Raw genomic sequence first — 27,233 nt, forward strand, 5'->3', positions numbered from 1 at the left:
ATGAGATGCTTACACTTCACCTCTTGCACAGAACACACCTATATCAATATGTGTGCATGACGCACACATGACTAGTATTGCAGCAACAGTCTGCTCTCCCACATGTTCAGTCACTGTTGCAAGAAAAAGTCAGACAGCAGCAGCTGGGAGAGTTGATCAGCAAACATGTCAGAGAAACTGGAAGGAAACATTTTGGTGACTGGGTCCAATAGAGGAATCGGTTTGGAGCTGGTCAAACAGCTGGCAGACAGGACCGGAGAGAAGGCTCACATCTATGCCTGCTGCAGAGCGCCTCAAGGACCCAGGGCTGAGGTGAGACCGCTATTCATAAATACTTGCCATAGTTCTCTGATTTCCTGCTGACACACACACAGACACACACACACACACACACACACACACACACACACACACACACACACACACACACACACACACACACACACACACACACACACACACACACACACACACAACACACACACGTGTATGGACCCTGGGCGCACATGAGTAAAACTTTTTAATACACCCAGGGATTGTTCATCTGTAAGAGTGAAAACCAATAACTAGCGCTCAGAGATAATTTTTCACTTTAATACTGTAATAAGCTTCTTAAAATTCAAAAATGGGATCACATTTGTTTTACGTATTTCTACCACGTACACAAAGCTCCCTTTGTTCCAACAGTTATTGGCGGCTGTATGATGTTTGCTTTGTGTGTTGTTGCAGCCTCAAAATAGTTTGAGATGTTTTATGTATCACTGTATACGTTTTCCCCAAAAACCAGCCAGCGAAGATTTCCATTTCTACCAATTCTGTTACCTGTTTCAGTAAGATCATAGAGAGAATTGTTTCTGAACAAATATAGCTCTATCTTTCAGTTAAAACAAGCTAAAACAAGGTCAGCATGCCCACAGAGTTGTGCTTTGGCTGAGATGACTGACTACTGGTTAGTGATTAACAAGGAAAAGACTGAAGGAGCTTTTTATAGAGACCAGACATTATAAAGTTGTAGACATAAAGATTATGTCTCACAGTTATTTCCTTTTGCAGTGAAAGGGGGGTAAGTAGAGGATAATGCACCATATCATATTGCGTCATATCAGTGAGATACAACACATGCACAGTCAAATCTGGTCTGCCCCAACAGCTGGAGCACTATGGTAGAACATGGGGATGATTGATTCGTTTCACTGAGACGTCTGCCGTCAGCCTTGGGTCGGAATATATTTTATATGAAAAATAGACATATGTATGTCGGCCACTGTCCATTGGAGCGTGCTCTGAACGTTCTGTCAGGACGAGTGCACCTCCAGTGACATTGTGCAGGTCTAATACCCCATACCTCAGAGAGGTGTCTCAGCCTCTACCAATAAGCCATGTTGCAGTGTATGTGAATCCCATCATCTGACAGAAAGGACCCAGGCTGTTGTCTGCCATTGATTTCCTTTAAAAAGGTCTAAAGTTCATCTTACAATTTCTGTCGTCACTTCTTCTTCAGCATAGCTTTTGAGTGTAAACACTACTAATTGTGGGCTGCCCCAGGTCAGATGACAGTTTATAATTTACCATGGTTTTCCCTGGGTTAAAGAGAGCTTTGTTACCAATTATGTCATATGCTCCCATGCATACTAGTGATGTCATCACACAATGACTTGCAAAAAGCTTTGTGGCTGTTGGTTGCAGCGAAGGAGAGATCGCCTAAAAGAAAAGTTGGAAGATCAACTTGTCATTAGAATGAGAGTAGCCTAGCCTGGTATCACCAGACTCATTTGCAGTTACACAGTTCAATATTTATCATGGCAGAGTATTTTTTCCCATACTTTAAAACATGTCTGAAGTGTGACTTTAAGTTAGTACACTGATAATTCATCATGGTGAAATCTGAAAATGATGAACTACAAAGTGCTGTGAACAAAGTGCTTAACTATTACAAATGTAAACCTTCGTATAGCAGACAAAGAGCCTGGTGTTTGGGTCAATACATCTGTTGAGGGCAGAGCCAAATCTGGATCGTGGGGTTGTCCCTGTTGAGCAAGTTGAGAGACTAAACTTGTGGGTGTAACCCTGAGCGGTATCACGGTCCACAGATGTTTCAGGACTTTGAGTAACAATGGGAGAGGTCCCTCAGTGACTGGGTGGTTCTTCAAAATGTTATCATCAAATTTAACTCAACAAGTTTTCATGTAATTTATTTTATCCCTATCATCTTAGAATATCCAAATCCATTCAACTAATCTGTTTGATTAAATTGATCATTTTTTGTCCCAGCCCGAGTGAACATTTACATTTTAAACATGTGTCTTTTCCAGAGTGTCTCTGGATCTGTGTCCTCCTGAGTCCACATAGATAGATAGACAGACATAATATCTCATTTCTCCAGTTCCATTCTCACACAGTTTATCAGGACTGATAAACTGTGACTTGTGTCCAATATGTTTCTTTTTGTACGTTTTAACTGTAAAAAAACAACAACTTTGTTACAGGAATAAGAGTAAATGTAATCCATTATTTCCACCCAAGCGGCAACCTCAGGGTCTGAAAAGTGAAGCCAATTCACAAGTGCCTTAAACCTGCACTCTCTCTAATGTCCAGCAGGGAACAAGTTCACTGGCTCCACGAATAAGTCTGTTTGTATAGAAGTCGATGAGAAAATGACCCTGCTTCTCACTGCATTTATTAGCTCAGTAAACATGTTACTATAATGACTTTAAGGTCTCAATTGTTAGATTTAAGTCTTCTCCAATACAGCGCAATATTCATTTTATAGATTACGGTCCATTTTAGAGTAAAATAGATGCTAAAGTATGACATTCTTTAGGGCAGGGCAAGCTGCTACCATGGAGTTGCACAGTTTGGGAGTCTTTGTCTGAGAACTTTGACCCTCTCACAACGTGTTTTCAGTTTATCAAAGTTAATTGTTAAACTGTTAAATTGTAAAACAAAATTAAACATTTTGGTTGCTTAAAAATATCTTGTCCAGATTTTGGTTGTACAAAAAGCTATCTAAGGTTCTGTGCTCACCTAGCGTTTTTTTCTTCATTCCAGCAAAGCACTACTTGACATTAATTTCAGCTAGTTAACAGAGGATTGACAATTGACTACATTGCGAACAACAAGTTTAAAACACATAATATTAAATATATATATTTGATTTAGATTTGTATATTATCAATGTCTGTTCTGTTTTTTTTGTGAGAGACCAAATGTTGTAAATGCTGCTGTCTGTCTGTCTCTGTCTATCCATACTCTCTTTATCTTTCTCTCATTCTCCCTCCTTATGTCTTTTCCCTTCAGGCCCTGAGAGACCTCACCACTCAATATCCAGGAAAGATTACTATAATCAAACTAGGTAAACACAACACATCCTCATATATCTGTATTAATATATATATATATATATATATATATATATACATATATACAATTACATAATTGAAATATTAGAAAGCCTTGGAGGTGTCATCGTGCAGAAAAAAAGTATAATGGTTTGCACACAGATTACTGACTGAATGACAACTTTCTCTGTGTAATTCTAGTGTAACTACAGGGGCGGATCCTGTAAATGTCTATTTCCACAGACGCTTGCTGACAGAATGGAGCGATTGATGCATTTACACCTTTTCAACATCTGGCTACAATAAAGAGAGAAGCTATTCTGAAATAATGTAAACTCATCCAAGAATCACTCAGTGAAGATTGTAATCTGTAATTTGTACAGTGTGTTCTGTTCTCAGCAGCAAACCCTCCCAATAGCCGTGCTCGTGTTTACCCAGCATATCAGCACACACATCTCTAACTCTAAGGTCTTTAGAGAAAATTAATCGCCTGTGGCTCTGAGCTCCAAAGCCATTGGTTTTTCTCAAGACATAAATCTTTTTTTAATTGTTGGGGCCAATTTCCATTAGCCCACATTTGGTGCTCTAGTGGATATTTGTGGCAGCAGGACAGTGTATGTGGGATTGAGTCAAAATAAACTACAGTGTGTGTGTTTGTTTTCATGGAAATGTAGGAACATGTCACCAAGTGCAACAGAGTGCATTCTTGATGTGTTTTTCATATGAATGGAGCCATGGCACAGAGGCAGAAGATGTATCAGGCTGTGATACACAAACTATACTTGTTAGGAGATACATTCACTGTTGGTTTGGCTCTGCACGTGGGATTTACAATAACATAAAATAGAATATCATCAGCCTTATGGTTTAACTAGAGCGTGAGGAATTCATTACGAGCCAATATTATCAGACAATTTTAGTAACGAGGTTGCAGGAGAGAAAAAAAACAAATATCACCTGAGATATACAGTTTGTCATTTGCCCCTCAAACATCACTATGAGCATAAAAAGTCACCGCCTATACAGTTGTTATGAAAGGAAATTAGCTCTGGAGATCAAACCCATTTAAACATGTTTATTTCTGCTGTAAAGTTCTATGGGGATTTATGCGTTATTGGAGCCAGCCTCAAGTGACCGTTCAAGGAACTGCAGTTTTTGGTAGTTTTGCGTGCCTGGAGCAGAACCTGTGTCACTTCTAGGTTGTGAAATGGATGTATCCTCCTGTTGGGGAGAATGAATCTGCTGGAGTGGGTTGTCTGAGTCCCGGACACCAGAGGTCTCAATGTTTATGGAGAGGTCAAGGATGGGAGACGCCTTTGAACTTCCGGTGGTGTGCAGAGTCATCTAACTAGATATTTCGGCCAGACTTGCAGAGATTTGTGCTGCCACCTGGGTTTCAGACCAGGGAAAAGACGGTCAGTTGATCATCATCTGCATAGTTGTAGTAGTAGGAAATGCCATGTGAATGAATAACGGAGCCAAGGAACTTATTGTAGAGAGAAAAGAGGAGGGTACCGTGAACAGAACCCTGAGGGACCCCTGATATCCCTGATACAAATTTTCTGATGATAATATAACTGATATATTGAAGAATATAGGAGCACCTGGTCTTTAAAAGTTGTTGTTTGTGTACAAATGTGTACATTTGTGTATGTGCATGTCTATCCACAGACATGTCCGATGAAGAGAGTATCACAGCTGCTGTCCAGGCTGTGAACGAGCAGATTGGGGCTGGGGGGTTGAACCTTCTCATCAACAACGCTGCTATTAACAAACCAGACACATCAGCGCCGTTGTCCACCACCGGGAAAAAGGACATGATGGATATGTATGAAACCAATGTGGTCGGACCATTTCTCATCGCAAAGGTTGGTTTGTCGTACTCTCCTCTGTGCATGCACACACAGATGTAAATTCTTGCAACATTTGATCACAAGACTGACTGTTAAATAAGGAAAACAAAGACATACATGCATGCCTGGTGTTGGCAATCATCACATCACTGCTAAGGTGTCACTGATCAACCCCTTTCACACTTGCACTGCAAACTAGAAATTATCTTATCTTATCCAGCAGAGCTGTACAACGCAAATGTCCGAATCAGTCAGACATGTTTAACCCTCTCAGCTCTCTAGTATAAAAGTCTGTGAAATCTCAGTGAGCCCATATGTGCATACAGCCGTTCATTCACCTCTCACGGTGTAGAGAGCGAACTGGAGAGAGGACAAGATTCAGGAACGTCTGTCGGTTAGGACCGATGCTAAAATAATCAGCCAAGTTCAAGGAACGGCGTAAGACTTTGTAGGTGTACATGAACACATTACGCACCGACTCTGTCCAGTAAGTGAGGACGCATCTGACATGAAGAAAGTCCGGTTGTGTGCTGTGTAAAAGGGAGATGCCGGATGTCCGGTCCTGATTCTCCTGACATTGTCCGAGGTTCTCAGCAAGTACTAACTGATGCTAACATTCATAGAGAAACACGGTCCGCAAGCCACAACTTCAAGACTTACCGAAGAGTCCCACCTCCTTTCTGACCTTCACTGATGCCTCCTCTTTTTTATTTTGTCCCGGTAAAAGACAGCAGTGATGTCGTAAAGCACCGGATGTCCACACACAGCTACAATCAGCTTCTCGCCCATGTTGGTCGGAATGTGACTAACAGCACGTGAGGGAAGTGACGTTGTCAGCTTGAACTCGTCACTGATTGGCTGCCATGGTGCGATGTCGCCTGAAAAGTTCAATATTTTCAACTTTATTCACGTTGCTTCAGACACGACACCCCCAGATGCATCAGACACTTCATTCGCGCCGCCCCCGCCTGGACCGCGTGTCATTGCGCCATTTACATTGATTTTCAATGTAGAGTTGTCGCTCAATTTGCGTCATTTTTGGGGAGTTGCGTCTGAACAATTAACGTCTGGTCTGAACGCAGCTTAATGATGCTGCTGTGACATCACCATCATTTCATCAGCAACAATATCAGCACTTCGTCAATTGAACGCTTTAAAGGCATAGTTTTGCGTGCTGCCATTTTTCAAAATTTGGGGTCGCTTTTCACATTAGCTTGGCTATTTAAAAATGGCGGCTTAGTACAGGTTGTCCTGGGTCGCACTAGTGACAACTTTCTCTGACCAATCAGTGGTCTGCAGTGTTTTAACTCCACCTGCTAGTATTGGTTCAACTGGTTTAGAACCTCAACTAAGGTTCTACCAGGTACTACCCGTTAACTTTTGCTCGTGGAAAACCAAAAAATAAGAGTGAGTTGAGGAGAGCAGAGCCTTACCATGCAGTGGAAATGCAGCAAAAGAAAGGAAGGAAAGTTGAATGGTACATATATTCAATTGTTAAATTCAGAAGGTACTAATACAAGTAGCTGTGCTAGTTACAGCGTGACATACATTGTACAGATGCACACACACACACACACCACATCACCTCTCTCTCTCTCTCTCTCTCTTCAGATGCTTCTTCCACTCCTGCAGAGAGCCGCAGAGATGGACTCCCCTGAAAAGGACAGGGGTAATGAAGAAGAAACAGCTTAAAACAAAAATGAGCTATTATTTATTTCACATGCTGCAAATGACAAGTATTGCATTACATTTATTATAGTATTATGTCTATGTCACGTCTCTTTGTCTCTCTCTGTGTCTCAGCGGATGAAATGTCCTGGAGGCGGGCGGCGATCATCAACATCTCCACGAGCATCTCATCCATAAAGAAATGTCCAGAAACCTTTGCTGTAGCACAGATGTACCCTTATAGGGCCAGCAAGGTACGAATGACTTGCAAAAAAAAATCTAAATTTGATATTTAGAATACAATAGTTTAAAGTATAAGCACTTTTTTTCCCAACTTTTACATATATTTTTAAAATCTGGAAGACGCTTTTGCATGCAGGTAAACAGTCCTTGTGGAGGGCAAAAGAGGTGGAACACCAAAATACAAGCTCTGAACCCACTGGCTATCATCTGACAACGACAATGTAGCATTTTTATTTATTTAGTTTTAAATGTATATTTCGATTTATCTCCCCAATGGGGCTTTTATGTAAGTTTCTTATATAAGGCCTAAAGTGCTCTCAGCCACCATTTAACAGCATCCAGTTTTTAATCCGGCCATCAGCTAGACAAACACAGAAACGTTGTTACATTCATTGATGTCTCTGCTCATGGTCCACCCACACACAGGTGTGTTCTCTTATCACACACTGTGCTTTGACTGACTCTCCTAATTGTTCTGTTGCACCTGTTAGGCCAGGACAAGATAGACAGAGTCTAGTGACCTGTCATAACCTCCAGCCTGAGCAGAGGTTTAATGAATGCATGAAAACACTGCTGTGTGTTTAGAGCTTTAAAATGGCTATGTGTCTCACACTGTTTATTATGAGTTGTATACAGAGTTTTGGGATTATTCTGGTGATTGTCCTTCTGCAGTATGGAGGGAACTCTGGAACATTCTTTATGCTGATTGCATTCAGGGTCCGTATTGCCAAAACATTTAAACTTCCCACTAGGATTTCTCCTAAAAACATTCAAAGTTCCTCACCAAGAGTGTCCTCTTCAAACCTTTGCACAAAGCTGGAACTGGGAGAGTCTGAAGCTAAGAGAAAGGGCGAGGTTGACCCTGTTGCGTTGAATTTTCAAAACATTTATTTAACCTTTATTTAAAAGGACGCACACAGCCTCTTCAGCCTCTGAAAGACAAAGGACCCCACAGAGAGATCAGTTAACTAATTAGTGCCTGATGGAAAATGAATCCTAAAATATAATATAATAATAATATAATATTTTCCCCCATCAATGATGTATTATTTTGCGTACCCAACCCATCTGCTATTAATCAGAATGTCTGATGATTGTCCCGCAGATATAACTACAGTAGACAGAATCAAATCAGTGAGTGAGACTGGAAGAGGTGTTGACTTAGATATTATATTATATTATATTATATTATAATATTATCATCTTCTCATCGTCAACAGCTTATCCGGGGTCGGGTCGCCGGGGCAGCAGCTTTAGCAGGGGACCCCAAACTTCCCTTTCCCGGGCCACATTAACCAGCTCTAACTGGGGGATCCCGAGGCGTTCCCAGGAGAGATTATATCTCCACACTGGCCTGGGAACGCCTCGGGATCCCCCAGTTAGAGCTGGTTAATGTGGCCCGGGAAAGGGAAGTTTGGGGTCCCCTGCTAAAGCTGCTGCCCCCACGACCCGACCCTGGATAAGCGGTTGTATGTGAGATGAGATGATTGATCATCTGCTTTGCTTAGAATATTTGTGTAGTTTCAGAAACCTGTATCTTTACGCAAATTACGCCAAATAATAATATATTCTGTGTTTTTTTGAAATTGCTGACTTTTTGTATAACAAAACGTTTGTCCTTTCTGTTGGTCACCAGGCAGCATTGAACATGCTGACCCGCTGTCAAGCCGAGGACTTCAAGAGGCACAACATACTGGTGACAGCTGTCCACCCTGGCTGGGTCCGCACTGACATGGGAGGAGAGCAGGTGGGCTGATGGAGCAGACCTTTTAAATATGTTCAGGTCATTTCAGCAGGTTTGAATGAACACAAAGCGCATTTGCTCGAACTAATTCCATGACGTGAATACGCTTTCTTGCTGAACCAACCCAACTCTCTACATAGCAGTAACAATCAGGGGTGGAAAGTAAATATATGCATTTACTTAAATAGTGTACTGCCATTTTAGGATTGTTTGTGATGTGCTCTTAAAGACTGAAGAGTCATCTTGACCACGGTTTGTGAAATACTCTTGGACTTAAAATTTAGAAATACTCAAATAAGGACTAACACACCCGACTTTACAAATGTTACGCTTAAATCAGAAAGTGATTAGAGATTAGTGACTAGCCTGAAGATGTCTTGATGTCTTCGGTGATCTCCTCCACCATCACGTCGACATTTTTGATTACAGACTTTAGCGTTTAACTCAAAGTACTGCTCTGCCTAATTTCATCCTTTCTGTTGACTTCCCTCTGTCTTGTGTTTGTTTCTCTCATCTCCCCCAGGCTGTTTTGTCCCCCGAGGACAGCGTGAATGGCATGCTCAGTGTGATGTCAACGCTCAGCAATAAAGATATTGGGATGTTACTGGATTGGCAGGGCAATACAATTCCCTGGTAGCATGTCAGCTGCACCAGACCGACCGCACCAGTCCTTTTTACACATAAATAACAAAGAAACAACGATGCAGCAGCAATAAACCTACACACAACTACTAAGAATAAGATACCTTTTTGATTTGTCCAACTCAGACAGCTGACATGTCATGCATTTGTGCACATGTTGTCCTCCATCTCTTCTCACTTCACAGTCAGTAGCCTTTGGATGGATTTTACATTTAGATAGACTTCAAATGTTTCCTGTCCTTTAAAGTCCAACTGAAAGGGAGTGGCATTTCTTTTTGCTATAGAAAACACATCTGCTCACACGTTCTCCTTTGAGAGACACCAAAAGAGATTTCATATGTTTTGGTGTCATCATGGCGAGGATGGGGTCATCCCTATGTTCCCCGGCCGCGATGCCTCCACTGATTTACTTTAGCATTTTGTTAGGGTTAGGGGGGTCAGGGTTAGGGGGTTGTGTTATGGTCTACATAGGCCTATTTGCCGTAGAATCCAGCACTGTTTGTGGAAAAAATAACAGTATGGGGAACATCGACCCTTTCTGTGAGAAGCAGGGAACATAGGACGCTTTTTTGGGAACAGCGTCCCTAAAAGGGTCCTATGTTCCCTGGTTGCATACAAAGTGGGGAACATAGGTACGCCCCCGTGAGGATGAGGGCCAGCCAGCTGATACAAGAAGGAGAAGTTCTGATGTATTTTGTATTATGTACTTTGAACAAATACTTTGGCATTATTGACTACATACAGGTTTGACTGAATGTTTTGTTGGACTGGTATCGGTCTAAGACCAGGTTCTTGGAATATTCAAAAACCTGGATAAGCTTGCTGGAGTACTCTTACAGACATCAGGAGGTAACTCCCTCAGTACAAAAATGAACGTCACATCTGTGGCCAATCAGACACCTGGATATTATTACAGTCATGTATACAGGGGGCTGAACACACAGTTCTCATGCAGTTTTCGTACGTATAACAACGAAAAGTAATGCGCCCCCTAACCCTCCTTAAACACAGGACCTTTTTCTAATCCTAACCAAGTGTTTAACCGCCCCCTTTTGTTGGCTAAAATCAGTCACATAACATTGTTTTTTGGTGTTGTTGCACTTCCGGTTGGTACAGACCTGTTCATGAGAACATGTTTCAATACTAATGTGCATGTACTGTAAATGCATGCTAGGGCTGTGCTCAAAATATCGATTTGGCAATCTATCCCGGCGTACTGATCCGTGTATCGTTACAGCAGCAGTTGTTTTGACAGCAGTTCTGAAAAAAGAAATGTTGCCTATGTTGCAGTGCAAAATAAAGTCAATAGATGGCAGCCAAGGCCGATCCACATTTAACTTACAATGCATGTCTCAATTCAAAACAAACATTCATTCATGCATGTTAAGTTTAAAAATGTACAAATATTTTACTAGCATTAAGTAATCACTCTGGGATTAGAAAGAGGATATTTTATTTTACTTTTAAGATCTATTTGAGCCTGGATTTGAAGTGTTTTAAATTGTTCGATCACTGTTATACAGAATAATAAAGAACAGCTGTTTTGTGGACATTATAAAATCTGTGTACATACTGTAAGTCATATCAAAACGTGGCCCAAATGTACACTATGTGGCTGGTATTGTGAACTGACCAAATTCTTTGCTATTGTTTCTGCACATTCACCTATCTAATAATCTAATAATCTAATAATCTGGCACTGTTTAAAACAGTGTGATGGAATTAAAGTGTATTTGATCAGAGATACAACAGAACACTAGCGTTGTTTTCTTTGGCCGTCTTGCTTATGTACTACTGTGAATTGTGGTGGCCGGTTCAACAGTGAGAACCACTACTACACTGCACTACACAGGCAGCAGTGCAGATTTTAGATATGTTCCTCTCCAGACAGGAGTCACACCAAAGACCTCCAGGGAAACCTTTGGGATTTCCGGATCCCTGGAGCCGATCCCAGCTTACATCAGATGCCAGTCTATCACAGGGCACATAGAGACAAACAGAGACAGACAACCATTCACACTCACACTCACACCTACGGGCAATTTAGAGTCATCAATGAACCTAACACCTGCATGTCTTTGGACTGTGGGAGAACCCTCTTGCTGAGAGGCGACAGTGCTAACCACCACACCGCCGGGCCGCTGCTACAATATTCCAAACCTAAATATAACATACTGTAAGTGAGTTGTACTGTTATATTCATTTATAGTATAGTGTATATTGTCAGGTTCTGTTGATGATGGTATGGGATTTTTAGAGGTTCAGTTGTGCAGACCTGTTTCCTCTCTAACAATCAGTAACTAAACTAGTTTTCTTTTTACTTTAGTGCTGCAGCCCTTATATTGTGCTTAACTGTTGCATGCAGTATACAGACAATTGGGCCATACTGCTTCTACTACCACGATGCAAGTTAAACTTTGATTTTCTTCCTCATCTACGCCGCGCAAAGGATTGTGAGAAGAAATAGGTAGAAAAGCATGCTGGCGTGCGTAATGCAAAATCTGACCAGATGCAATAGGACATCCTGGTATTTTTGACATACTATGTGTTGGAACATACTAAATCCTTTTCTGGCATGATAACAGCATGGTAGTATGAGTTTTGGAACACAGGGAGTGATTATTATCAGCTGAGACGGACCCAGATGATGGGGAATTCACAAAAGAAAGGAAATAAAAAGAAACGGGTAAAAGCAGCTAAAGAGACAGATGTTTCCCTCAGGAGTCGTTGGAGAGCAACACAGACGCCAAATGAACCATAATGTTGCCCTGTGTCTGTGGTAAGGCTGCTAACAAGTTAGCATTTCCAACCTTACAGTGAAGTTCTGCTCCCTTAGAGGCTAAAAACAACAGCACCACATTAATGCAACTTTACTTGTATAAACACTTATCTCTCTGAAATATGAACATTTCTTGTGGTTCTTGGTTTTCAGTCGAGAGTTTTCACTTTGTTCAGCCAGTTAGCAGTGCAAGCTAATAGTAAAATATAATTGTATATTATGGTTCCCACTTCTCTTTGGTTAGATATCGACTTTTTTCTACCTTTAGCTAAACTGTTCTGTGTCAGTACAGAGAGTTTGAGTTCTAATTTTACTGTTCATCTTTATTAATTTATTATTATTTTCTCTTCCAAATATGACCGATGGCTAAACTGATCATTGGTTTTCAACCGGCTTGTGTTTTTTTAAATTCTATCAAAACCAAAACCACAGACTGTATATAAAGATGAAGTATAGGTCATAAGTCTTTCCCCCTATATGTTTCACATGGGACGAACTAGAATTCTAAAGGTTGAAGATGTAGAATCTTTATTGAAAGCCATATTTAAAAAAAATAATAAAACACCCACGGGCTGTTCTGAGGGGCACATAATGAAAGTATTGCATTTCCATAAACAAATATATTTAGTCTGAATTAGTATTTAAACTTTTTAGACGGGTTTTGACAATGACTTTCTTTGACATCCTGTTTACATTGTACAAGACGATAGCAGCTGGCATAGCTACTGTAGTCCGGCACTGGGTGAAATGGAGTTTACCAATGCTGCAGCTGAGTGACCGGAGATGGGCAAACACGAGAGTCAATATCCGGCTGTTAAGTCTGACGTAACACCCTTTCAAAATACGATTTCTGGGTCCAAATGCTCCGTTGAAATAACACAGACACAAAGGCCGAACATGTGAACAATCACGATCACCTCTAATGTCATGTAGTCACCTTTTTCATCCATAGGAAAGAGGGAAAATGACAATTCCGTTGTGTTTTGAGGTATATATCAGTTGAGGTCATATTTTTTAATGCCAAGACTGAGACTTTTTTTTAGCTTTCTAGGTATCTTGCTAATATTTTTGCATCAACATAGGAAATGAAGACCGGAGATGACATTTCCCTTTTGAATATTTCAAAGAAAACATCACAGTGTCAGAGAAAAGAAGAAACGCAGGTTTAATTTCATTTCTAGTTTTGAACCTTTTACACTCCTTTTCTCTAATACATGCCTCTTACAAAACAACCTACATATAGTTTTCCAAAAAAAACAAACAGCTGAGAGGGCACTGAAGTCATCTGTCATAACTGCAGGACTGGAACTGTACAGCTACATGGATATCTCTTGGTACCAGTGTTGTCTGCTCCGGTGGACTGATGTCAGTCTGCCATCAGGTGAAGTTTAAAGTTTAAAGATGAATGTGTGTGTGTGTGTGTGTGTGTGTGTGTGTGTGTGTGTGTGTGTGTGTGCGTGTGTGTGTGCTCCAGTGCTTTTTGGAAAGTGTGCCTTTGTCAGGGATGGAGAAGAGCATAGATGTACTACAACATACAGTCATACATATCATCTGGAATTTACACATCCATAACAATAATGATACAAGGATCAAGAATCAGAGCCAGAATTATACGGTATAGCAATAATAATAATAATAACAATTATTGATATTGTCTAAAAACTACACTTATGTTTTCATCTTTTCTTTCTCCAAAAAAAAAAAGAACCATATATTTATATTTATATACTGGAAGTTCTTTAGTCTTTTTTCTTTCCGGTTTTCTGACTAAATAGGTAACTTAAATATTTACAATGATTATTTTACAACCATTGGCCCAGCCCACTGAAGATAAAATGTTCCTTTAAGTTTGTCTAGAATAAAAAGCACGCAGAGGAAGGAGGAATGAGGGAGGAATGGTCCCAGTGAAAGGTGTGGTGGGGAGGGAGCAGAGGATGGAAGTGGGGTCTCCAACCTCACACTGGAAATGTGTACAGGGTTTCCTCCAGGTCCTCCTACCCCATGCTGTGGAGTCCTCCGTCCCTTGATACAGGGAGGATTTACTGCCACGTGTTCCTGGGTCATCCCAGTTTGTGTCACTGTTTGCTTTCTCTTCCTCCTCCCCCCTCGCCCCTCCCTACATCACCAACAGCTGTCCCAGCACCATCCTGAACTGCTGCGTGCAGCCTGCCAGCTCCCTCACCCTCTCTGTCATCTCTCTGGCTGCTCCAGGGGAAGGATACTGGAGCGCCGCTGTCTTCGTACTGATCACGATGTCTTTGAGTTTTTCGCAGAGGGCGTTGCTGCTCTGAGCCACCGGGGCCCTCACGTCCGGAGACTTGGCCTGGCGTGACAGCGTGTCGCCAATGAAAACCAGCTTGTGCGCGCTGAGGATGACGAACTTGCTGTGTGCCACGAAGATCTTGGGTGGCTGGTTGGAGTTGACGGAGGTGAAAAAGGCGTCGATGGCATTGGTCACCGTGGTGACATTCTGCTCACACTGCTCCTGGTAGAAGAGGAGGAGCTGCCGGTCGCCGTGGCACAATTTGGAAGAGGAGGAGGGGCCCCCAGAGCCGTTCTGGGCCTGCTGGTTGGCCAGAGGGTGGTGCGGGGACGGGGCCCAGCCCGTCATGTCGTTGTTGATTGGTCGGCTGACTTCCTGCTCTAGCCGCTCAAACTGTTTGATCTGGAAGGAGAGACGGAGGGAGACAGTTAATACTTAATGATGATGCTATGATTCTAAGTTGAGTATCTTTTGGTTTTAGACTGTGGTCTGACAAAACAAGCCATTTATAAACATGACAGTGGAATTTGATTCGATTTGATTTATTACATTGTATTTGAAATGCCTTACATACAAGAAAATACATCAAATACAATTGAGGATAAAAACACTATAAAGTCCAGGACTTATTTCCATTGTGGTCCTCAACAGAAAACATCAGGACAAGACAAGACAAGACAAGACAAGACAAGACACTCACAGAGAACTTTTCATGTGCATCTGTCACTGATAATAATAAAAAAAACATTGGATTATCCGATAATGAAAATAGTGGTTAGTTGAACCCCTAAATCCTTGTGCTAAGGTTTTAATTAAGTGCAGTTTAGAGCTACAACAATAAGTTGATTAATCGATTAGTTGTCAATTATTAAATGAATCTGCAATTCTTTTGGTCTTTGATTAATCATTTTGAGTAAAATTCTCTGATTTCAGATTCTTATATGTGAATAATTTGTTCTTGCATGAAAGAGAACTGAATAATTCTGAGTTGTGCACAAAACAAGGCATTTGAGGACATCCTCTTGGGCTTCGGGGGCTTTTCACCAACTTAGTTGTTCAAGAAAATTATCGTTAGTTGCAGCCCTGGGGCAGTTGTGTCACAAATCCAACTTCAACTCTGAATTCATCAGATAAAATCACTGAGTAAAAAAAAATAAATTGCTTGCATGTTGCAAGACTCCAATATCTACTTCTATAATGCACCTACAGTAGGTGATGTTTCAAACACAGCCAAACTAACTTTAGTCTGATGAAGAGAGGCTGTGCTCCAAATGTCGAAATGTGAGAGCTTTTTATTCCTTCACTTCATGATTTGCTCACTTTTGGCTCAGTATCTGCCCTCATGGATGTGCGTGCATGCTCTTATCCCAACTCATTGGAGAAAGGCCTTTCACAGCTCACAAATACTCATTGAGCCCAGTCACATAGGTATCACACCAATCGATGGACATTTAGATAAAAACATGATATTCCACATCTGCCCACCCCTCAAACTGCACACAGATCAGTAAACTGGGTCATTGAGGGCGGTACCTGTTGCTGTTCCAGTTGTGTCTTGTGTCTGATGATGTTGCCTTTCTCCAACAGCTGTTTTTGGTTCTTCTCAAACTCTTCCTTTCCCTGACAGATCATCACACAGACACACAGTTGTTACACGCTTGTACAAACTGACATGATTTATTGATGACAGGAAGATCATAAGTAATATACAGCCTCTGTCTCCCTCTGGTGGGGACAAACAGACTACACATCTTGCACAGCCTTGCTGAGGCACACGGTCTTTGGTATAAAAGGAGAGATTCTTCACAAGCACATGGACTTATAGAGTGAGTGAGTGAGTGAGTGAGTGAGTGAGGCCCCCACAGCACATAGACAATGTGTGAGGACCATCACCACAGCCTCACACCTACAGTTGTCATGTAGAGTTAAATAAAACCAAATTACCAGACTGAACACAGTGTCAGATGGCCGCTTTGTAACTTCATTTGCTCCTTCTTTCATATACAGCAAACTTAAAGTATTTTAAGATACAGTATCAACTACCAATGAGGAAACAATTGGTTGAATGACTGCTGCAGAGACAGTATGGAGCAGTGGTTCATCACTGGAAATATTTCGTTGATGATTTTTCCACGATGAAAACAAAAGTAAAGTGAAATAAAAATAACTTTTAAATATAACATATTGCCATTTTGGAATAAAGCCAGACCGATATTAACCTATATCTCAGAGGTAAATCCATATCGGCGTATATGTTGTCAGATATATTGATCCGTTTTACATTTTTAGTATAATTTTATTTTGCATTTTTGATGTTTTATTTGTATCTTTATTTTCTAAGTGTTCATTTCAAGAATTGGTTGAAAATAATACATTGCATGTATAATATTGATAAATATTCTTTACTACTAGGTTTTGTGTATTAAAGCAGCCTTCTGCTTCGTACAAAGTCATATCTGTGCAAAATCCACATGGAAAGGTCTTTTCTCATTCCAGTTTAAAATGTTACTATATGTGCGGCCATATATCCGTAATCGCTCAATGTTTCCCTCTAAAGTCGATATCGGTTAAAAAATCCCAAATGAAACTGTATGATCATTGAATTGATAAATGACCAGAATCTATCGTAGTGGTACACACAGAACCAGCTATTAGAAAGTGTAGGCATATATATGTGTGTGTGTGTGTGTGTGTGTGTAGGTACCTGTAAATGTACGTAGTCGTAGTCCTCCATCCAGCCTTCCTCTGTGGTCTCATACGGCCTTTCCACGCCTTCCCCTTCCTCTGCAGCTGTAAACTTTGGAGGAGAGGGGAGGGGCCGTGATTGAATGTGCACCTTCTCCCCTCCCTGATAGCTCCCACTTCCCGATCCTGTCATGTGTCCGCTCATGTCCCCTGGGATTGGAGGAAGTGGCAGCTGCTGCTGCTGCCGGTTGGTCCGTTTGAAGAGCAGCGAGGCGTTACCGTGGAGAAAGGAGGCGAGCTGCTTGGCGTCGTCTGGGATGCCTCGTGCCGTCATGATTAGCCGATCTAAGTCGTCCCCCCCTGGCGGCGGTGCTGTGAGCGCAGTGTGCGACCAGGAAATGGCGTCTAAGCTCTGACTCTGTCGTATCAAACTCTGGAAGACCTCCTCCATCTTCCCCACCTGACGGCCCAGCTTGGTCTGCAGAGAGCGGTCTGTGGCCTGGGCGGAGTTTGCCACAGCGCCCCGGGCAAATTCTAGGAAGTCTCGGACAGCGGAGCGCACCCGGTCAGCAGCTTGATGAATGGCTGGTAGGTTCCCTTCCAGGTGAGCAGGGCTCCTCCAGTTACCTGTGATGAACGACATCATGAGGGAAACGCTGGACTCAACAGCTTGCTGAAGGCGAGATAGACGCTCCATGGCCTGCTCCAGGTCCAAGATGAGGGGTTTCCCTGGAATGGAGCCAGAGGCAGGAAGTGAGGAGGAAGAGGAGGTGTCGCGGACCGGGACCATGTCTAAGGATGAAGCAGAGTGGTTGCTACGTGTGCTTCCTGTGCTCGAGGCGGAGAGCCGCTTGAAAGACAAGGTGAGCTCCTCGCTGGTGGACTGGGCATCACGCACGACCTGGAAAACACATATCACCGCTGAAATAATGTGGAGACCATCCGGATTAAGGCAGGATGCAAATGAGCTTAGCTAGCAGTTTCCCACTTTTTCCTGTCTTTGTACTGAGCTAGCAGCGTGCATTTCATCAGTTCAAACTGTGATGAGAAGCATTTCCACAAGGAAAACAAGACAAAACCTCACTTTCAGAAAGACGGAGGAACGGACAACTGAACAAACTGTTTTAATGCTAACTGAACACAACTACGATGGTGACGGCTGTAGCCTCAGAATACCTGCTTTAACTCTCCTACCTGTGGTGGGACGTCATAGATATACTGGTCTCCCCGCTCCCCTCCTTTGTCTTCTCGTTCCCGAGGGAAGTCGTAGACATCCTGGGCGGGGTGACCTCCGGTCCGCAGGCTGGCCGGGATGTCATAGATCTCCTGGGGGGCATTGCTGACTCCGCTCCTGTCTCCGCGGTAATGCTTGTCGGTCAGGACGGGGGGCGGGACATCGTACACGTCCTCTGGAATCGGCGGCTCGTCGTCGTCGTCGTTGAGGTTGTTGTGCAGGTACTGGCCCGGAGGGACTGGCTTGAGTTTGGCAAAATGGGGTGGAACATCGTAGGTCTCCTCTCTGATTGGCTGAGCATCAGGGACGTCTTTACTGACAGACGGAGGGAAGTCGTAGACCTGAAGAGAGAAAGGAGAGAATATTAACATACCATGTGAAATACAGTGCATCCGGAAAGTATTCACAGCGTTTCACTTTTTCCACATTTTATTACGTTACAGCCTTATTCCAAATTGTCCAAAGGTCCCACAGTTGACTGCATGTCAGAGCGCAAACACCAAGCATGAAGTCAAAGGAATTGTCTGTAGACCTCAGAGACAAAATTGTCTCGAGGTACAAATCTGGGGAAGGATACAGAAAAATATCTGCTGCTTTGAATGTCCCAATGAGCACAGTGGCCTCCATCATTCGTAATGGAAGAAGTTTGGAACCACCAGGACTCTTCCTAGAGCTGGCCGGCCGTCTAAATTGAGCAATCGGGGGAGAAGGGCGTTGGTCAGGGAAGTGACCAAGAACCCGATGGTCACTCTGTCAGAGCTCCAGCGTTTCTCTGTGGAGAGAGGAGAACCTTGCAGAAGGACAACCAACCCTGCAGCAATCCACTAATCAGGCCTGTATGGCAGAGTGGCCAGGCGAAAGCCACTCCATAGTAAAAGGCACAAGGCAGCCCGTCTGGAATTTGCCAAAAGGCACCTGAAGGACTCTCAGACCATGAGAAACAAAATTATCTGGTCTGATGAGAAAGATTGAACTCTTTGGTGTGAATGCCAGGAGTAATGTTTGGAGGAAACCAGGCACTGCTCATCACAAGGCCAATACCATCCCTACAGTCAAGCATGGTGGTGGCAGCATCATGCTATGGGGATGTTTTTCAGCAGCAGGAACTGGCAGACTTGTAAAGATAGAGGGAAAGATGAATGCAGCAATGTACAGAGACGTACTGGATGAAAACCGACCCCAAGCACACAGCCAAGATCTCAAAGGAGTGACTTCAGGACCACTCTGTGAATGTCCTGGAGTGGCCCAGCCAGAGCCCAGACTTGAATCCGATTGAACCTCTCTGGAGAGATCTGAAAATGGCTGTGCACACAAGTCTCCCATCCAACCTGATAGAGCTTGAGAGGTACTGCAAAGAAGAATGGGCAAAACTGCCTAAAGAGAGGTGTGCCAAGCTTGTGGCATCATATTCAAAAAGACTTGAGGCTGTAGAGGCTGCCAAAGGTGGTTCTACAAAGTATTAAGCAAAGGCTGTGAATACTTATGTAAATATGATTTCTTTGCTTTTTAATTATAATACATTTTTAAAACTCTCAAGAAAACTCTTTTCACGTGGTCATAATGGGGCATTATGTGTAGAATTCTGAGGACAGAGATTCCTTTAAAACAATTTAGAATAAGGCTGTAACGTAATAAAATGTGGAAAAAGTGAAACGCTGTGAATACTTTCCGGATGCACTGTATTAAAGCAACCTTGACTGCTGATTTATATATCTTTGAACATGAGAGTAAGAATACATTGTGCCGTCCGCTCACATATATATCTTTATATACACGCAGTGTTGTGCCTGAACGCGTTCACTGAACGATAGTTCATGAAGTCGTTCATATTTTGGGCGAACGTGAACTGAATGTACTGTATTTCTATTTCAGCTTTCATAAACCTAATTAAGGGTTTGCAGCCATCCAAAAAGGTGCCATTAGTTAAAACTGTTAAAATAATTGCTGTCTGTGGTTCTATATGGGCTGTGGCAGTACTTCAAAAAAATCAAAGCTTGCAGCAACATATTGAAAAAAAGAACTATGAACTAGTTCATTTTTGTAACTGTGAACTTAGTTCAACATTTTGAATTATGAACTATGAACTGAACTAGTTAATTTTAAAATGTGTGAACTGAACTTTGAACTAGTTCATGTAGAAAGTGAACTTTGCCAACACTATATCTGTGAAACATAAATACACAAACCCTTACCGTCTGCTGTGGGTTCTTGTCCGTGCTTGCTGGGGTGTCATATATATCTTGACCACTAGAGGGTCCCTTCATCACCATGGGAGGAGTGTCATAGACCTGAACACACATAAATAGCATGCTGTTACATACATTTACTGGACACACACACACACACACACATAAATAAAAAAGACAAACAAACACATATCTATTGGTGCAATGATGATGTGACGAGACAGTACACAAAGTAGTCCTATGCCTGACACCAGACCTTATGTTAAGCAGTCTTATGAGTCCCCCTGTCCTCATAACACAAGGTTTATGCAGCTTCACTGAGTTACATCCAAGTCATTTCAATTCCACAAATAACTAAATGTAATACTTGTTTCACAATCGTACCGGTATGTAAGTATTATATGGCAGCAGTATATAACTCTCAGTTGGACTTTGCCTGTGAGAGGTAAAGAAATTCAAAAATGGAGAGCAGATTTAAAGATGCTTTCAAGGTCCTTTAGATTCTTTAAAACCACCAGAGCATCATCTGAACGCAATCAAGCATTCACCAAGAGTATATTCATTTATTCTATTATAATATAACCTAATAAAGATATATGCAGGCATGATCACACAGTCATAAAAAAGGTTTTAAATGGTTGAATGCATCACAAATACTGCCTTTGTCTAGCGAGAGAGGGAGTGAGGAAAGGAAATCAGTACAGTGGCTATAGAGGGGTAAAAGGGGACGGGTGATAAAAAGGAGGACGAGAAGAGAACCAAGGAGCGGGAAAGAGAAGGATTAAATAAAGGACAGAAAAGCATGGACACAGGAGTAAAAGAGAACAGAGGGAGGACAGGGAGAGGCAGAGGATGAAGACGACAGGCGACAGGATGGGGGAGAGACTGAGAGAAAGGGAGACGGAAGGGGAAATAAAGAAGGAAAGGTATGAAAGGAAGGCAGAGAGGAGAGGACAAGAGAAAGAGAAACAGCAGAAACGAGAAGAGGACAAAGAAGGGGAAGAGACGTATACGAGACAGTAAGCTTATTGAGGAAATGTCCATCTATTAACACAGGCTCCCTCACTCCTTCCTGTGCTTCCATCAACTCTGTGTCTTTCACACATACTGGGATGACTTCCTGCGTCTGACGTCTGACCTCTGACACACACGCACGCACGCACGCACGCACACACACACACACACACACACACACACACACACACACACACACACACACACACACACACACACACACACACACACACACACACACACACACACACACACACACACACACACACACACAGAAACAGCTGTGATGCCATTCTCATCTAACAGGGGCATTTGCGTCTGCTCTACTGGAACAATGACAGACAGACGGAGAGACAGACAGACAGAGAAGAACCAGGAGAACACATTAAACTGTTCTGTCTGTACTCCTCTGTGCCATTACATTCATTATATCTCATCGATCCATATATACTTTACATAATTATGCTCATGCCAGTGAAGCTAATTTGAATTTGAAAGAAAAAGTGAGGTTGAGGGAGAGACCGTTACACAGAGAGAGAGAGAGAGAGATGACACTCCTTTCTGAATTGAATCCAAACCAGGCAGCCTCCATGCCAGCAGTGGCTGCAGACCGATGTATTGAGTTGTATTGTATTTATTTGTTCCTTTCATGAAAATGCCTGTTCATTACATTGTAAATACAATGATGAATTCAATTCACAATTCACATTTACAAACATTTAAACATTGACATGAATGGAAAGGAGCAGAGAAGAAGAATACAGTTCTTATATTTGTCTGCCCCTTTTCAACATAAAACAAACATGTGATGACCTCCCCTGATTTCCCCTATCCTCGCACAGTTATCACCAAATTAAATACTAAACCTATAGAACAGTTAATACAATATGTACATCAAGCTACTTGTCAAGTTTATATGATTCAATACGTTTTGTTAAGTACAATCTTTTAAATTGAAAAATATTCGGAGAACTTTTGAATCCACCCTCCTGGGAATTCCACAGTTTTACACCTTTAACAGATAAGCACATTTGTTTTAATGTTGTTCGTGCAAGCTGATGTTTAAAGTCAAACTTCCTCCTATGATTTGCATTCTCTGACGTAAAAATAAAACAACTTTTGTATGTCTAGCTTTAAACATTACCAATAACGTCTGCAATTCTATGATGTTTTTGAGTTTCAACAATCCTGATTTAATGAACAGTGCATTTGTATGCTCTCCAAATGCAGCGTTGTGTATTACTCGGACTGCTCTTTTCTGTAATAATATTAGTGGCTTTATGTTAGTTTCATAGGTGTTACCCCACACTTCACTACAATAATTGAAATAAGGCAGTATCATTTAGCAATATAACATTCGCAATATGTGGCCAGGTAAAATATATTTGGATTTGTTCAAAATGAATAAGTTCTTTGATACTTTGTTTTTCACATAAGTTATATGTGATTTCCATGTTAAATTTTCATCCGACACTATACCTAGGAATTTGATTTCATTCACTCTTTCAATGTTTGTGTTGTTAATGGATAAAGTGACTTCAGTTCTTCTTTTATTGCCAAATATCATGAACTTTGTTTTTATTAAATTTAAAGATAATTTGTTGTAATCAAACCATTTTTTAAGTTTTATCATTTATTTTTCAATATTTACAGCCAACTCTTTTAGATCATTTCCAGAACAGAAAAGGTTTGTGTCGTCTGCAAACAACACAAACTGTAACAAATTTGACACCTCACATAAGTCAATAATATATAAAATAAAAAGTTTAGGTCCAACAATTGAACCTTGAGGAACTCCACACTTTATATTCAAGCATCCTGACTTGTAACCTCCAAATTCTACATATTGCTGGCTATTTTGTAAATAGCTGGATAACCAATTCAACACTACTCCTCTGATCCCATATGAATACAATTTAGAAAGTAGAATAGAATGATCTATAGTGTCGAATGCCTTTTTTAAATCAACAAACATATGACACTGGGTCCTGGAACCTCGCCACTCATTCTACACACTCATTCTGTAGCTTTGCATATTTGCGCTGTACAGGAATGCCTTTTTTGGCTGACAAGGAGCTGTCTCTACGTTCAGATAGGCTCCGTTCATTTGGCAGAACGCTCTCAAATTTTGAACGTTGTTTTTAATTGGTTCTCTTGTTCGAATTTGCATGGCTTCTTGTCTGCCAATCAAATCAATGCTTTAAGCAACCTGAGTCTACCATGCCTGAATAACACATTTGTTAGAGAAGTAATCAAATGTAATACGTTACACTTTGATTAAGTCAAAAAATTGTTTAATCAGGGGGGTAACAAGTCATTTGAAACCTATTTAAATTCCAAACGTAACCTTCCCAACCCCTCCAACTGATCATGACAAATATTGATATTACAGTATGATGCAAAATAATACTCCATAGTGCAGGTACAGGAACAGAGAAAGGGACAGATACGGACATAGTTATGGTCATGGGTACAAATACAGGTACATGTATGGGGTACAGGTACAGGGAGTTTCTGAAACCATTACACATCATCAGCTCTGTTTCTTTGACACATGTTGAGTTTAAGTTTAAAGAGCTCCACAGTCTGCTCAGTGCTGATGATTCTGCTTAGACATTACAAGATGTCTGCTGTCATAATCTCTATAGACAATAAGTGTGATGCACTGTGTTCAGAAATAGCTCGCTGTACCCTACAGCGGTACTGGGATGCCACTGTGTGTATGTGTGATTACTTGTTATGGTCAGAGCCATCTAACATGAGCCATCGCCCACACAGCAGACACTTTGATGAAGTGCCTGGTGTTGCAGTGCGTTCATTCTTCACCTTTCAGATTGGCGACTTCAAAAAAGCCCAGAGGCTACATCTGTTATTACAGCTACACATCTTCCTCCTGCTCTTTCTTGTCTTCCCATCCTTCATTTTTCTCATCATTCATTGTCATCTTGTTTTTTCTTCTTTCCTTTCTGTGCTCCTCCTCTTCCTTTTCCCCTTCTTCCTCCCATAGCTCATTTTCTCCTCTTCCTCCTCCTCCTCCTGCTCCTGCAACTTCAGCTTTCCTTTTGCTTTGGTTGTATGTGAGTGACCTTTCTGTTTTGGCTTCTCAGCATCAAGACTCTTTGCTGTGTCCATTTTTTTGGCGCGTGTGTTTGTGTGCAAAGTGCCTGCTTATTAAGCAAAAAACATTGTGAAAAAATATGTGTAAAATTACTCAGGAATAAACTGACCTATTTGTGTGTGGAATCAAATGTAAAAGCCCTAAAGCGTGCACACACACACACACACACACACACACACACACACACACACACACACACACACACACACACACACACACACACACACACACACACACACACACACACACACACACACACACACACACACACACACGCACACACACATAACACAGGAACACAGTGGTTTATCCAGCCCGCCTGTTGGTTATGAATGACCTTCTCTAAAGATAGATCTAGTATTTAAAGAGGGAGCAGTTGAATATTACATCACATGAAATATTAATATTCTGCACAGGACTACTATCCCGACATGCACAGACTGCTGCAGCTAGTACATTAATAATAAAAAATAACCAATAAATGATCGGTTTGACCCAGTATGCAGAACTACTCAAATACAACTTTTTAGTATAACACATTTGTACTGCATGAGCATGTTTTTTGCACAAGCGCATGGGATTATTATAAAGAGGACATGTCTGTAAAGGGGAGAACTATAGAACCCATTTTCCATTGGTTTGTACCAATGGATCCCTTTGATCAACCTGAACACGCCCCTGACTGGAACACATCCAGTCCAGAGGAATCACTCACACTCTCTGTCTCTCCCACACACACACACTGACCTGCGTGTTGTACTGTTGGCGGGTGGGCGGCACATCGTAAATGTCATGCTGGGTCGAAGGCTGATGTCTGGGTGGGACGTCATACTCGTCCTGGTCTTGTTTCACTGTGTCGTACACATACACCTGTCCTACTCGAGTAGGAACTACCACCTGGGCAGAGAAACACAGAAAACAGAGAGTCAGATGAGTCAAGAACGAGACAAAGACGTAGCCGCACCACAAACATTAGCGTGAAGGTACTAAGCCTGCGAAATCTGATACTCATATCAACAGATAAAGGTAAGCTGAGACACATCACAGCAAAAACTAACATTTATTTATATTATTCTACATGGCCCCCTCCTGTAAAAAAAATAATTGAGCCTGTGTTTATGTGACTTTGGCAACCTGTAAGGGTCACAATGCACCACCAAGTCATGAGAGTCTTTTTATTATCAGACTCTGAAGTTTCAAAATTAAAAGGCTTCTTCACCTTTAGATGAGAATGTATTGCTTCTTCACACTGAATGAACAGCCTCATTAAAACACATTGCTCACACACAGGCAATAAAAACAGAGCAGGGGACCTGTCATAGTTGTCGTGGGAACCAGGCAGCTCTATTGTGTGCCTGTTTAAACTGTGTATTATATGGTTTAAGTGTAGAGTCAACCAGCCAGCCTGGGAAACCACAACAGCTGTGGTATACGTACAACACAGACACAACAAAAGTAGCTATCACAGCTAGCTGCCCCAGAATCCTTTCAGCCTTCCCTCTCCTCTCCTCTCCTCTCCTCTCCTCTCCTCTCCTCTCCTCTCCTCTCCTCTCCTCTCCTCTCCTCTCTTCTCCTCTCTTCTCTTCTCCTCTCTTCTCTTCTCTTGTCTTCTGTCAGTCAGTCCCTAGGGCGGTGGATAGGGCAGTGGACAGGGCGGACAGGGCAATGGACAGAGCGGTTGACAGGGCGGTGGACAGGGCGATGGATAGGGCGGTGGACAGGGCGGCGGATAGGGCGGTGGATAGGGCGGTGAATGGGGCGGTGGACAGGGCGGTGGACGGGGCGGTAGATAGGGAGGTAGATAGGCCGGCTGATAGGCCGGTGGATAGGGCGGTGGACGGGCGGTGGACAGGGCAATGGACAGGGCGATGGACAGGGCGGTGGACAGGGCGGTGGACAGGGCGGTAGATAGGACGGTGGAAAGGGCGATGGAAAGGGCGCTGGAAAGGGCGCTGGAAAGGGCGCTGGAAAGGGCGCTAGACAGGGCGGTGGACAGGGCGGTGGACAAGGCGGTGGACAGGGCGGTGGACAAGGCGGTAGATAGGGCGGTGGAAAGGGCGGTGGAAAGGGCGCTGGACAGGGCGCTGGAAAGGGCGCTGGACAGGGCGGTGGACAGGGCGGTTGCTGTGCGATGGTGTAAAAACAGCTTTATTGTCTGCATTGTCTCTGTTTAGTAGTAGAATATGACTTGCATCAGAGTTTTGAAGACGCAAAAGGAAAAACGCCTCATTGAAAACAGCGCATAAAAGGCTTCACAGTTACACAGCTCATCGTCCCACAATCATCCCAAATGACAAATCTGATAAATATTTGGCAGGAGTATGAGTGGATGCTGTGGATGCTCGTATAATAGTTTTTTAGGGCCCTATAAGCTAGTTTAGCTGGTTAAAGGTATGTTACTGTGTCTGCTCGTAGAATGGCCATTTTGACACAAGGGGGAGCGCTAACTGCGTTTCTACAGCAGCC

General features: G+C 42.3%; 2 protein-coding genes across 4 annotated transcripts in view; one reads left to right on the forward strand and one right to left on the reverse strand.

The window, feature by feature from the left end:
- The first annotated feature begins 128 nt into the window (after positions 1 to 128).
- On the forward strand, positions 129 to 9,900 carry LOC310949390 (C-signal-like). Its single transcript, XM_083916838.1, has 7 exons — positions 129 to 312; positions 3,298 to 3,352; positions 5,010 to 5,206; positions 6,803 to 6,860; positions 6,995 to 7,113; positions 8,739 to 8,849; positions 9,370 to 9,900. Exons 1-7 carry the CDS (start codon positions 166 to 168, stop codon positions 9,481 to 9,483), a joined length of 801 nt encoding a protein of 266 aa, XP_083772964.1. The 5' UTR covers positions 129 to 165; the 3' UTR covers positions 9,484 to 9,900.
- A 3,558-nt stretch (positions 9,901 to 13,458) lies between these two features.
- The window catches only part of bcar1 (BCAR1 scaffold protein, Cas family member), a 101,014-nt gene continuing 87,239 nt past the window's right edge, over positions 13,459 to 27,233 (reverse strand). For all 3 annotated transcript variants that reach the window (XM_083916118.1, XM_083916117.1, XM_083916119.1), the window contains 6 exons: positions 25,515 to 25,664; positions 20,642 to 20,737; positions 18,410 to 18,790; positions 17,235 to 18,116; positions 16,064 to 16,150; positions 13,459 to 14,932 (listed from right to left, as the gene is read on the reverse strand). In XM_083916118.1, coding sequence (XP_083772244.1) covers positions 14,384 to 14,932; positions 16,064 to 16,150; positions 17,235 to 18,116; positions 18,410 to 18,790; positions 20,642 to 20,737; positions 25,515 to 25,664 — 2,145 coding nt within the window. In that variant the 3' untranslated portion in view covers positions 13,459 to 14,383. The remainder of the gene's footprint in view (positions 14,933 to 16,063; positions 16,151 to 17,234; positions 18,117 to 18,409; positions 18,791 to 20,641; positions 20,738 to 25,514; positions 25,665 to 27,233) is intronic.

This window comes from Echiichthys vipera (assembly GCF_963691815.1).
Source record: "Echiichthys vipera genome assembly, chromosome: 7".
Taxonomy (NCBI): Eukaryota; Metazoa; Chordata; class Actinopteri; order Perciformes; family Trachinidae; genus Echiichthys; species Echiichthys vipera.